Below are 14,529 nucleotides of genomic sequence, written 5' to 3'. Positions count from 1 at the left end.
TGACTGATAGTGCTTACACACTGTACAGTGGCTCTGTGGTTATTAATCAGGGTGGCGCAAAGCCCACATTAGATTAGATTACATAAGATTATAGCAGCCAGACAGTCACTTCATGTAAAACAACAGGTTGATGTTAGTTTGAAGGCAGATATTTGCCAGCATCGGTTCTTTTATTCTTTTCAGCTGGACTATTTCTCTGGATGTGCATCATTAAATGAAGTGGACGTATTGGGCTCATTATACCTGACCTATTTCTTTTTCGGACTTTTGTATTCTGTATTGCTCCTATTATAGGTGCAATGCTATTATAACCACATTATTGTGTTTTTGTAATCCTACTATTTCTGTTCCAAATTTTTGATATCCTACCATATGGCTCATGCTAGTGTTGCAGTGATTACAATTAGTCTTAGTCTCGAGACTGGACCACATTTTTACTCAATTTAATCTCAGCCTCAAAGAAAGAGGATTCAGGATTTTATTTCAAGCCCAATCAAAGCCAGAACTGAGGGGGATATCACTACATTTCCTGTATATTGTCTGATTTATTTGTTAACAATACAACTGTAATTGGATGCAAAACTTACTGCTTCAAATACAACAAATAACTTGACATATTTCTTATTTGACATTTTTGTTACTGGCACTGGCTGTCACTCCTCCCCACCAACCTACACATGCACTCCAATAAAGTGAATGTGGGAGACAGGAGAAGAAGCTGTGGCTGGCTGGGAGGAGATGTTAGCAAAATCTAATAAAATTTTGCTGCCTAAACCACAAAGAGCTCATGTGCAAAATAGCTTACGGAAAACACACAACAGTCTGTCAATTCTATAATGCACAACTTGTTGAGACAGCTGACACCACTTCGGTACTGAGAAAGGACGCATTAATAAAGGTAAGCTAAGTGTAAGTGACGCTAACAAAGCTAGCTAGCTAAGGTATATGTCTGCTTATTTACATCAATGTCAGCTCTGACAAAAATGCTACAAGTCGCAGTACCACCCCCTCACTTAGGTGAAAGAGTTAAAGATGTGACAGCAATTGGTCTTGGTCTCGCCCTGCTTGATCCCAACCCTCAAGATCTTGCTCTTGTCTCAGTCTTGATACACTCTTGTCTTTGTCATGACTTGGTCTCAGTTTAGGCAGTCTTCACTACAAGACTGGCTCCTACTGAACACCCAGTCATTCAAGAACGTTGTTGACTGTAACTTTATTGTACATGTGTACAGCATATTGAGACACAGGTGATGTTAGTGACTGATGGTATTAGGCACAAAGTAAACAGCAAGCTGTGTTTGCCAATGTCAACTCTGGCAGAGTAAACTTGGACCCAAGCTGTTTCCTCCTGTTTCTCTCTATAATGTCCAAACCCGAGCAGCTGATGTGTGTGGGCTCGCTGTGATGAAACAACAACAACTCGAGGACAGTTTTCACCTCTCTCTTTGGAATAGCTCACCGCCGCAGTCTGTTTATAAAACTCAACCCCAAATCAAAGCTGCCAAGTGCCCCCTCTTAACAGATATACAAGAACTTATAGCCTCAGTTCCCACTTGGGTGGATTACCTGGGGGAAATTAAACCTTTTCAAATACACTACACTGTCCAGCTGGAGAGAAATGACATGATATATGAAGCACACTGCAGTTGCAGTGAATTTACACAAATAACACCATCATGAATTAATATGTTCATCCAGCTTTTCATATCCAACACATACACACATGAAACCCACTTAAAGATTTAATTTGTTTGTCAAGGGTCTGAATATGGTGCCTTCAGAATCCCACACGCTCCTCCTCAGACAGCATTTCCTCAAGGTCTCTGCTAGTTTTCAAATATCAGAGTCCTTTACAAACCATTCTGCTCAAGCTGATTGTTGTACTCCACTGGGAGCTAAAGTGGCTGATGCATATGCTTGGTGAAATATATCTATGTTTTCATTCCACATCTTTCTGTTTTTTCTCCTTTTTCACAGTCCTCCTCCCACTCTATTCTATAACTGACATGGTTTTATCTCACACAATGTCTCCCTCTTTGTCTTTATTTAAAAGTACATCTCTATCTTCACAGAGCATCATTTGCTCCACTCTCCTCCTCCTGCTATATTCTTCCTTCTTTCCCATTTGTTTGTTGAAGCTTTAAGTGCTGATTCATACAGGAAAAGGGGAAATCCCCTCTGCACACACTCATCTATACCTCCTCCTACAATGCCTCTCAGAGCCTTCGTTTCCCAGCCCTCCTAATGTTCCCAACTCTAATATCTTCCCAGCCATGAAGCACTCTAGCGTGGCCACACACGACAGGAGAGTGGGAGTTGGGTCTCACATAGAGAGCAGCACAAGCAAGCGCAAAGGGGAGAGCCAGGGACATTCTTTTGTAATAAGAACTGTGGAAGGCTATCTGTAAGGATATTTGTCTTTAGACCCAGTTTCTCCTTGAATGGGCTTAGTGTTTGTTTGCACATCAGGGTTTTAACAGCCAGTTCCAATGATTCTGCTGAAGAGGTGCCATGAATGTTGTTATCAGGGCTGCCCTGCAACACTAGCTATGTAACAGAGGTGGAGGCAATGTCACAATGCTGTGGAGAGGATGACCTTGGAGCAGCATAATCAGTGACTCAGTTGCCAGGTTTGAAAAGTACATTCTTATAAAAGAATCTTAGCAGCGTGATATGTCAGATACTAAATGAGTGCAACTTAAATGCCAGTTCTCATCACACTAAAATGCTAACACATTTAGTCAAAATCTCTGCCTTAAAGGCAGAGACTGAGGTGCAAACAGCAAAGCTTGAACATAGGCTCAAAGACAGAGAGGGAAACAAAAATATGCAAACGAGAGAGAATGAGAACCAGATAAGAGGGAAAGAACGAAAGAGGGGCAGTGAGACCGACAGGCACACAATGCTTTGATTATCCAGTACTGGGAACAAGGGTAACGTGAGCCTCAACACAACACATGGATCAACACATGGATCATTAGACCCTGGCTGAGAACTATGCTGAATGGAGGCCTTCTGGCATATTCAGCTGGCTCACCTAACTCCCTCACACAGAAAGAGGCAGATATACGAGAGGCACAACAGTGGCATCAAGAGAGAGACCAATCAGATGTACAGTTAATAAGCCTGTGAGCTAATACTGTGTTATTCATTTTTGGCAATATATTTGGCCTGCTGCTGGTGATGGAGTACACCCTGATTTAAAGTTGCTACACAGGAATCCATGTATTCCTCCATTTATCCATTTCCCTCCACACATTATAGGTGTTTAATGAAGACTGCTGGTGCAGGAGAAGATCAATTCTACTAGATCAAAGCACATAATCATTACTCCAGAGTTAGAAGTGCCAATAATTATTCGTTTTTGAATAGTTGTCTTCGATTCCGGAGAACGACAGTTCATTGAGTCTCATTCCCATGTAGTAAAACCAGTGGACAGACTTCTGTATGAGGGGCATGCCTTAATGCCTTTGTTGTGGTTGTGAACTATAGTCTTGTATGAACAGCTGATGTTATTGACATTTTTGTTACTGTCATTTTAATTTAGCCTTATTATTTCATGAAGTAGCTTTATTTGATCAGAGGAGACGCCAAAGGTGGCTACATCTCCCTAACAATAATTTCAATCAAAAAATATAATCACCTTTATCTTTCAGTATCTAGTCAATGTTAGTAAGTGAGATTCAGTATTGTGACAAAGGACCTGAGCTAAGATGCAAAACTGTGTAACTTTATATTGGTTTGGTCTGCTGCCTACCTATAGCCAAGGGTCTCTTTCTGCTGTAGAATATTTAATATATAAATTAAGTGACTAGCGACAAATCTCATAAACTGTTGCCAACAGAGGGAAAAAGAGAAATATACAGAAATCTATTATTATGTAATTTTATTTCCATACATGCTGTAATCTCAGTCAGCACACCTCTGGCAGCAGCACAGCATCTCTCTGTCTCCCCTCACACCGTGCGTTTTAGCCAGAAGGTCAGCAATACTGATGAATGGGAGGAGCAAACGCCAATCCTTACCGTCATCAGTGGGGTTAAAACCACAGATGTCACAGATGCAGCGAACCCACTTATTCATCTCCTCTTCGGTGTCAGCCACCAGGTAGAAGACGCGGTCGATGGTCTTGATGTCGAATATGAAGCTGTGCTCCAAGTCCTTCTTGTTGAACGTTAGCCCGGCGTCCACCTGAAGGGGCAACAAACTTAAGTTTAATATGACATCAGCTAAGAAAAACAGATGCCTGAATATTTACATGACTGAGTAAGTTACATGAAAGGACAAGTAGCAGAGCTGAAATAACTGGTTGCCTGACTAATTAGTGGATCACCAGAAAATTAATCAGCAACATTTATATATCATGATTTGGGGAATTTTTTTAGACAAAATTGGAAAACACTTCCTACTTCCAGCCTCTCAAATATGAGAATTTCTTTTCATTATATAGTAGTAAACTGAATATATTTGCATTATGGTCTGATGGTCTGAAAAAAAAAGCTATTTTAAGACATCAACTGACATTCTAACATTTGTTTTTGACCAAATGATTAATTGAAATGAAAATAATCTTAAGCTGCAGCCCTAGGAAACAAGAGCTTTAAAAACCTTGAACTATGTTAAATGTTGGCACCAGTTTGTGTCTTTTACATGGATGACTACATTCAAATTACACAAACACGACACGGTTTTCCTCAAAAATAAACATCATAATTGAGGACTTTCAAGATACAAACAGAACAAACTGTCAGGTTTTTAAAATTTTGACTTTTATGTGAAGGGGAAAAGAACTGCTTGAATCTATGTTTTAAATGTTACCATTTATCAATGCAAATATTCTAAATGTAAAAAGATAATTACATGAGGGGCATAAACTGCGAGTATTCAAAACTGGACATATTCAAGAATTAGTCATATATGCAGAAACGTGTAACTTGTGCTCCTCTGCAGGTCGACGGTAATGTGGAAGCGTACCTGCTCACACAAGTTGAGATCAATCACGCGGATAGGCTTCTTGGCATGGTCATTTTTGTAGTACTCCAACACGTCTGGGTCGCCTGTCAGACGGCCACTGCGAAGAACAAACCACCGCTTCTTCCATGCCTGCAGGGTGAGCACAGAAATGAGGCCAAAGGTTATATGTGTGTTCTAACAATGACTGCTCCATTCCCGACTGACCACAGGCTGGCCAAATGCTTTATTTTTCCAGTTTAGCCAAAGTGTCCTAGCATAGCTTGTGTCTCTGTGTGCATTCTTCACCAGCTGCACTGCTCTCACTTAAGAATACTCAAAGGCAGAGGGGAAGAGGCCTGCAACCAGAAATATGTGTCTGGGATAACCAGAACAAAAGCCACATAGTTTGGTCTAGCACCCTGATTGGGATGAATAATCAAATCTATAAAGAGAAACAGGCAATTTGGTTCTTTCTTTCAAATTGGACGTGTTGTCTGTGAGAAAAAGGCACCACAAAGCAGACAGAAGAGTGTAAATTGAAGCCTAGCAGACAGTGAGAAATAGATGTTAGCAGATGAGATTTATGACTTTACTCAGTGTACATACATAAAGGACAGCTTGGTGGTAAAATACTTATATATCAGTTAATAACTGGGGTGCCCATGTTGCTCAGTTGGTAGAGCTAAAGAAATACTTAAAAATCTTTATGCCAGTGTAATTCAAAATACAGGGAGAGAGATTTACTGGCACAGAAAACAAACCATACAAGCAGAGAACTTGTTTACATATCATGCATAGCAGTCATATCATGAATTGTTGTTTAAAAGATAAAGGTCAGTGAGGGTGAAAAGCCTCTCCTGGCCTTCAAAATAAATACGAGACCAGAGGCAGAATAGCTTTGGCACTACACACCACTCTGCTGCTGTTTCTGGAGTGTGTTCTCCACCTCATGGTGTTTGTAGTTTTATTTAGAGAACATATCCACCAGCAGTGATTCATTTAAATGCAGACTCAAGGAGGTCATGAACTCTTGATTTTGCTGAGTCATGGCAGTTAGGCTGTGTGTTGTGTTTTAGAGCTTAAAATAAGCTCTCCACAAGATACTAGCAAGACTTGTCTGAGCAATTGCTGGATTTTTATCATAGGATAAGGGGTTTATATAAAAAATATTTCACTTACTTACTGCAATTTTACTTTAAAGATTTGTAGGTTTTTTATATGTGCCTGCATCATTTTTCTTGTACTTTGGGCTCAGCAGCTGTGTACTTGTTGGACTGATAGTTGGATTTGTGCTGAAAAAAGGATACCATGCATGTAGGTTAAGGAGAGTTAAATAAGTGCAAAGACAGAAATGAACACTGGAGAGTTGGCACAATTTAACCATGAACCTGGACTCCAGAGGTTTAAAGCTAGGGCAAGTATGTCTGGACACTTTGTACAAGTTTGATCAACAGAATAGTACTAAAAACATAAGGCAATCAAATGAATACCAGAAACTTTGCCAGTGCTGTTTGAAATGAGAGTTTGAAATGACAGACAAGACCCGGTAGACAAACAACCACCACTGAGATCAGGCAGATCAGGAAGCATACCAACAGAGTGCGAGGAATGCAAACTAAAGCTCTGCTGTTGTTGTTTTGGGTTAAGATTTTGTTCGTATTAATAATTCTTTGGGCTTGCAATTTTTTTTATGCTTTAGCTGTTTTTCCATCTACAGGGCGTCCTTTGTTAGTAGGCCAAACCCTGGACTGAGACAGCATGAAGAGCATCGGACCTTTCCCTCTACAAACAGAATGAAGAAACAAGCAGACTTGCAAAGCCCCTGGATTTAAAACTGCAGGCACATGGACATACAGGAATCACATGGGCAAACAAATTAAATAGCACAAGTTGTTACATACAAAAAGAAAACACTATTCTTCACATCCCACACTGACATACTGCACTCACACATGCAGCACATGTTTCACACAGTGCAGTTCAAAAGGACTGCATTATATAATCACAAACACACCCACATAGTCCAAATGAGGCTTAAACCTATTAAACCTACATGCTTTGAGGCAGGCTGTTTAAATACCAAAATTAACCATAAAAGCTTAACTGAATGTGCACACACACAAAAAAAACCACCAATGTGTCTGTGTTGTGTTGGTCGGACAAAGATGGTGGGTGTGGAGAGAGAACCTCTCTCTCTGGCACATGACAAAGCAATCTTGGGTCAAGTTACCCTGTGGGGAACAGAAGGACCAAGAGCTTAGGTTACAGCGAGGCCAGGCCCGCCCAGGGTGAGAGTGTTGACAACTGGGTAAGTTGTACACACTGAAGACAGACACAAGTGAGCCCTGTTTAGCAAAAACTGCTTAAAAAACATTTGTCAAACATTTGCTGACTCCAGCTTCTTAAATATGAGGATGTGCTGCTTTTCTGTCATTTGTGACAGTAAATTAAGGTTTTAGAGAAAATGCAAATGAAAATGCCACTTTGGACTCCAAGAAATTGTGATGAGCTTTTCTCTGGATTTTTTTTTTTTTTTTTTTTGACATTTTATAGATGATAAATTGTGACAATAATCATCACATTAATCAATAATGAAAATAATAATTAGTTGGAGCCCAATGAGAAAACTCACAGACCAGGCAATATGAGCAGTTTTCACAAACACATATATCATACAGGTGGCCATGATTTGCTACCAAGAACAGCACTTGATAACATAGATACCCAGAGATCATAAAAACATACCTCTATAAATGGGCTGTAGTAGAAATATATTATTTGAAAAACACACTGAATCTTAACTTGTACATCACAAAAATGTCATCATTTATATAAGTCACATAAATCATCCGAAAATGAAGGGATTATCACAGACTACCATGAATAACAGATAAATATAACACACAACAAAGGAGGACAAAATATAAATAACTGCCCCGGAAAAAATGTACAAAAGTACAAATGATGTAATGAGCCACAACTAGGGCATCAGGGAAAGAATCAAAAAGATAACAGAAAAGTGGATATACCAACAGCTGTTCCCTCCTGAGACAGACAGTCAAAGGCCAAATGACGCAACGTGCAATTTTAAAATCCAAATCCCTTTATCAAGTAAAAATAAGATAAATTGAAATGAGTGAAAATGAAAAAAACACTCATTTATTGAATATATTAGTCTGTTCTTCAAATGATAAGAAAATATATTAAGGTTATTACCATGTTTAAGAATTTTTTGACCTAACAGTCACAAAATATCATACCGGATAACTGTCTAGACTTCATGGTAGAATGCAAAAAAAGCTACCAAAAGTGTTAAAAATCAAATAAAACCTAAAATTTCTGCTACAGGCATTATTGTAGGAGTACCCACAATGATATATATAAAAACATTTACAAAAAATATGACACCTAGTTGATTGTCATGCATTCTGTTCCAAAACAGGACACCAGCCAATGTCATCTGCCATCTTTTTACATATTATCAGTGTGGACATTACATATTTAGGAACACCCTGAAGGACCCCCCAACAATAGTGAAAAGTTAAAAAGTCTCTCTTAAAATATGTTTAATTTACCTTTATCGCTCACTACTACACTATGAAGTAAAAGCCTATGTCATTTGGGGAAGCCTAATGCTAAAAATACATTTATGTAGGGTTAAGGCTGCAGATATCAATAGGTAGCCAAAACTCAAACTGAGATTTGTCATAGCAGATGGAAATTTTGTCATCCAGAAAATGCATTCATCTAAAAGTATTTGAGAATAAGTGAAATAAAAATAATTTAAACATAAAAATTTACAAAAGGGGACCAAAACTTTACATCCACCAGTAAAAGAATGTAAAGAGTCAATTACATTTAAAAACAGTGGTTCACGATTCAAAGAGGAGCAGCCCTGAAAATCAAGTTTGTAACCATGCTAATGTGGCAGAGCACAAACCGTAGTAGTTTTAGGATGACAAGCTGTGCAGTAGCTTGAGCATTTCTCCTCCATGTGTGGACTTTCACACAGGTTTCTTTGTGCACAGTTATACACGCTTGAACTGTTTTATTATGCCTCTGATTTGTGCCACACCTTCTCCATCAGACAAGTGCATAAAAATAATGATACACAAATAAAAACACTACTCAGAGTAAGAAACAGGACAGCACAATTCTTAACCTCCCTGATGGACAAGTCAACACACACACACACACACACACACACACACACACACACACACACACACACACACACCGACTGTTTCACTGACATTCATACAGATACTCAATACGTTTATATGCACACAGGACACCAAGAAAGCAGCAGAAATCAGGTTAAGGCAAGAAGTCAGAGAACACATTTACATGCATTGTAATAACACAGTCACAGTAAAATCCACATTTACGTGCAGCTGGTCACTAATCAGATTTGTATCTACCTACCTCCTGCCATATTTTTGAATTTGGACCAATTCAGGCAGATTTAAAGTGTGATATATATAAAGTGATATATGCACTGCAGCCTGCAGTGCTGTTTTTCTGTTTTTTGTAAGAGCATTTGAACTGACAGCGCAGTGGGAGAACAGGCACTTGTAGTGAGACAACTCACTATTTTACCCTAATATGAGAATGGGTCTGAATTTAAAAATCTACAGTTCAGCTGAGGAAACTAACTTACATGGATTCTTCTGTTTTAGCTTTTTTCACTTTTAGTTGGACTTCATTTAAGCTGCATTGAATATAAAGATGCACTGCTGCAAGTTATCAATCATCTGGTCTTTCATCCCTCTGAACTGCTGCCACAGCAATATTTTAGTGTGAGAAATCTGTCATGCATGTGGCCTCTAGTGGCAGACTTGTTGAAAACCTGCTTACATGGCAAAAAGAGAAAATCAGTGCATGGTTGCATAAGCTATCTTAACTTTCAAACTTAAGTTTGTCCTCAATACAAAATATTTCCCTAAGCTGAGGGGTTCATTTATTCTTAGGCTGACTCCTTGTGTAAGTGTTTAGACTACGGCTTTCACAGTTGTTACTGTCATAAAACAGCACATGTGCACTTCACTTACCATGGTTACGCTTCACTCACATCATCATCCTTTACAGTCACATGATCAGTGTTAGCTGGCTTTACCAAAATAGAGAAAAAGAAAAAGAAAGCCACTGGACAGATGATGAGAATGTTGTTCTCCTCAAAGAATATGTAAAGCACAAGCACATAATCAAAAGTAAATTTAACACAACCATAGCAAAAACGTACAAGCAGAAGATGTGGCAAAAAGTAACTGACAAAATCAGTGTGAGTAATCTACTGTGAAAAGGACCATCAATTGAGTAATGAAGAAGTATGAGAACATAACTGTGTGGCAGTAAGAAAGGAGATAGAGAGTCAACAAGCACAGTATCAATAAAACGATATAGCTAATGTAAATATATGAGACAGAGAATGTGAATGACTATAACAGCTGGAGTTGCAGGAGGAGGCTATCACCAAAAGAATATTACTATAGTCTTTCTTATGTAGACTATTTTGCTTTTCAGAGACGGGTACAGGCAACTTCAAAGTTTTTGAGAAAAATTTCATAAGGGAAATCTAACATAGTCAAGGGCAGACACTTACAGTTCAAAGGCGTTTCCCTTACAACACTGTAAGGAAATCATTATGGTGATTTATGCAAGGCATTCTTAGACTAAAAACCTTAGCTTAAGTGTCTTATGCAACCGGGCACAGGTTTCTCTAGCAGTAATTGAAGTGTGTTAATCTGGTTTCTCTTGACTAGATTAAGTAAACAAGCTTACTTATTTACATGGCCATACGAGCAGCAGCATCTCTGAGAATGAATGGGCTGAAAGAAACACACCAACTGCACCAATTTCTACCAGAACTGTCTTAATGAGCTACAAACAAAAACTTTGTTAAAAGATATAATCACATAAAAAATTATACACATTGCTTAACACTGAATAACGACAGGACAGACCCCAAACTAAATCAGAGTACTTTGAACCCAGTGTCAAAAAACACACATTGGAACAGTATGACCAGATGACCTTTGCCAAATACTGAGTAGTCGTCCACCATTACATACCTCCTGTCCTGTCAAGGCTCAAATAGAACTTGATGAGGCATCTAGTCCTGCTTTTTGTTTTGTATAGTCCATTGTAGCCACTGTTGTGTTAAATGAATGGCTAAATCCCAACAGGTTGGCTGCAGGATACATATAAATCCATTCTAGTCTCCCTTCATGGACCAGCAACAGATTCTGAACCATTCAGCTCACTCAACAGTCACAGAGCCCACTTAAGCTTGTAGGAGTCCAGTGTTCACTGTCCCAGGGTTGGGAATGGGACGGCATGGGACGATACTGGACTGGGATGGGGAGGGCTCCCCTAGCATGGCAGCTGTCCCCGCCAGCCCCCTCTCTATCCCCCTCCCCCTTTTTTCCAAGCATCTTAGTGTCTTCTGATAGGGTGAGACACAGGAAGACACCCTCTACTCGCCCACCCAGGTCCTACAGCCTATGGGGGCCAGACAGAGACGGCATTGAGGGTCTGACTAAGACGCTGAGAGGGGAAGGGAGGGAGGGTGGGAGGGTTGGTGGAGGAGATGCCAACTGAGTGGAGTCACGCTGCCGTCAGAGGCCTCCTGACCCAACATCACTGAATCATGACAAAGGTGCTGGAGAGTAGTAGGTAGAGTGCGTAAGAAGGGAGACAATATGAAAAAAGGCATGGTCTAATTTGGTTTCAGAAAATAATGGATAGTGGAGAAGATTAGAGAGACTAGCGGCATCATGCAGTGCCAATCTCTGCATCTACGGAAGGTGGACATAACATCAAATACCACAGTAAAATCTAATGCTATCCAATAGAAAAGCCATCGAGGACAGTGGTTTTGTCAGGCTTGTTATCACTAAAGCTTCTGGTACTTTGGCTCCAATTTCTACACATGCCTACTTACTGTAGGCCAGTCACCCACTAGTAATGAATCACTACACACTGTGTAGTCTGAGGACATCTCATGTTATCCAGTTTGATTTTTTTAAAGGATGGCGAGAACGACACTTTGGGGCATTCAGGCTCTCACAATAGTTGAGCAAAAACAAAAATATTAATGACTGTGAGATCAAAACAGAGGGTCCAGATTAGATACGCTCCAACAGCATGTTTTCCTTCCCAATACCTGAACTTTAGTCTGCTTTGTTTTCCCCATAATCCCAGAACTGTCTAGTCCAATCCAGTTCCCACTCAGGAAAAAAACACAACTCAAAAAAACACTCCAGGTTTTATTGCAGATCCCCACAGAAACAAACCAAATCAAGAAATAAAGCTAAATAACAGCGTCTTAATTCACAGTTGAATAACAGAGATTATGTACAATATATACATGGGGCACTCACAGTACCATTGATCAGTCAGTCAGTAACTTAGTCAGGTTTGCAGCATCAATCTTAATCCACCAAGACACCGGCAACTCCTGGAGAAACACTGACTGGGAAATACACAATCCACCAGACTACCTCTCTTCCTGACACAAAGTCCAGAGACCCTTTGCGCTCTTGTACCCATGAGCTGGGTACAAGAGCGAAGACTTTGCAACACGATCTGATGTCGAAATAAAGTTGGCGTTTCTCTCCTCCACTGACCACATAAAATCTAGCATAACCTGGTACTTCCCGAGCAGCGTCCCATTTCTGGGCTAATACATTATGTAGTATTGGATCAGCGCATAAACTTGCATACCCGCCATACTCAAGCCTACATTTAAGGCAGAAATTAAACAGGGAAACACCACCAGTCTCAGAAGACAGGTTTACTCCAAAATGGCACTGTGAAATCTATACATGGAAGTATTATACAATGCCCCATTGCTTATTCCAACATGGTACGAATACAAGAAATAAGCTGCTTCACAATGTCTCTTAAAGGAATGATGAGAAGTTAATAACACTCTCATGTCTGCCTCTACAGCCAGCAGCCAGCCAAGAAATTGTCCTACACATAACCCCTCATAACATGGCCTTTTGTTGCCTATCGTTGTGGAATCAATGTCTTATCTAATTCTCAGTACAGTGAATATATGAGTGAGAACTGGTGTTTAAGTATTTCTTATGAACGCTGACTGGCACCAACAGAGGCATAAGACAAAAATTCATCCCTGCTGCCATTTATAAAGAGTGAAATGAGCCATAGCATTCCCATATCAGACCTTGGAAAAGACCTGCTTGGTGCCGTGCAATGCCAAAATCCATACTAGGGGACGTTGAGAAACGAATGAGATAATATGGCACCACTGTGTGTTGATTAAAGACATGGCAAGAGTCCCAAATGCAGTAAGATACAGAGCAAACAGAAATGAGCACTATGTTTTAGCCTGCAGCTGCTAAAAATAAAAGTGTATGGCCAAGTCAGTATCTTATTACAAGAGTTTGATCTGATTTATTGGTCTAAATATGAAAAACTAGTTGCTGGTGGACTATCCTGCCAACACCACTCAAGCTCTACCAACTCCAGTTTTACTGCGCTTAAAAGGCTAATTGTGCTTCATGGTTTAGATAGCTTAATGCAGCCTAAAAAGCCTTTGAGTGCACTAATTGCTAATGCGAATGTACTGTCATCACAGGCTGTTAAACTGCATACTTAAACTCATCTTCCATATCACTAATGGTAAATGATACTGGGACGGGCCTGCAGGTTTCTATATTTCTGCAGCGGCAGCAGCTGGGACATTACAGAAGACTGTCTCTTCAGGACATTGACAGGTGTGTTGTTTTTTGACATTGGTGTTGTCTTTTGTGTTTCAGTTGGTTCATGTATGCCTGTCGGTGTTAATGAAAGCACAACATGTGCCCGCTTTGCCTATTAAATGCAATGGACCAAAGACAATTGTAGGGCAGTTAAAAGGACACTAAATAGATTGCCAACACTTAATCTGAAGGGCTGTACTCTAAGACTTGTTCTCACTGTGAAACAGCAAAGGTTTAATGTTTCAAATATCCAGCATAAGCAATTATACTCTCAACCCTAGGTAACCTATAACTTCACACATCACAATTTCTGAGGCATATGTGCTACATGTGCTAATGCACACATCTGCACAGACAACATTCAAACACACTTCCAATCAGGCTCTGATTAGAAATTCCTGTTTGACAATAAGATGTTACTGAGGAACACTGAACCCAACAACACTTAACAACAGTTGAGAGTCACATGCAGTTTTAGTTCTAGAAAGCATCCATACAACCAGATAAGTGTGGCTTATCTGTGTGTGACTGTTAGGTCTCCATGCTTCCTTTAAAATACTTGTATATACTGTTAGGGACCCACAATATTGGATTTTTTTATTTTGGCCAATTGCCAATGCTGGTACAGATATATGCATTTTTTCCATCTAACTGGAAGTCTCTCCTATAGGAGAATTTCTTATTATTATGCCTACTCTTATCATATCATGATCGACCTGTCATACTGGCAGAAATGTCCATTTCGGGTAGATAAGATATTTCATTTCAAAGCCTTTATTTGTGTTAGACCAAAAAACATGTAATATTCAATGCACTACTCAATATTTAGCCTGCAATATTTGACACC

The 14,529-nt window shown here is 39.7% G+C and overlaps 1 protein-coding gene across 13 annotated transcripts in view; it reads right to left on the bottom strand.

Moving 5' to 3' along the window:
- The window catches only part of gab1 (GRB2-associated binding protein 1), a 63,421-nt gene that overhangs the window by 17,727 nt on the left and 31,165 nt on the right, over positions 1-14,529 (bottom strand). For 12 of the 13 annotated variants that reach the window (XR_014769833.1, XM_084715154.1, XM_084715157.1 and 9 more), the window contains 2 exons: positions 4,975-5,103; positions 4,026-4,191 (listed from right to left, as the gene is read on the bottom strand). Coding sequence is in view for 12 of the 13 variants with exons in the window: in XM_084715154.1 (XP_084571280.1) it covers positions 4,026-4,191; positions 4,975-5,103 (295 nt within the window). In the remaining variant the exon portion in view is untranslated. Of the gene's footprint in view, positions 1-4,025; positions 4,192-4,974; positions 5,104-11,024; positions 11,201-14,529 lie in introns of those variants that run through there. The other variant, XM_084715165.1, reaches the window with a different exon arrangement.

The sequence above is a fragment of the Lutjanus erythropterus genome, chromosome 3 (assembly GCF_056507025.1).
Source record: "Lutjanus erythropterus isolate fLutEry1 chromosome 3, fLutEry1.hap2, whole genome shotgun sequence".
Lineage (NCBI taxonomy): Eukaryota > Metazoa > Chordata > Actinopteri > Lutjaniformes > Lutjanidae > Lutjanus > Lutjanus erythropterus.
This window is presented reverse-complemented; position numbering and strand designations above follow the sequence as displayed.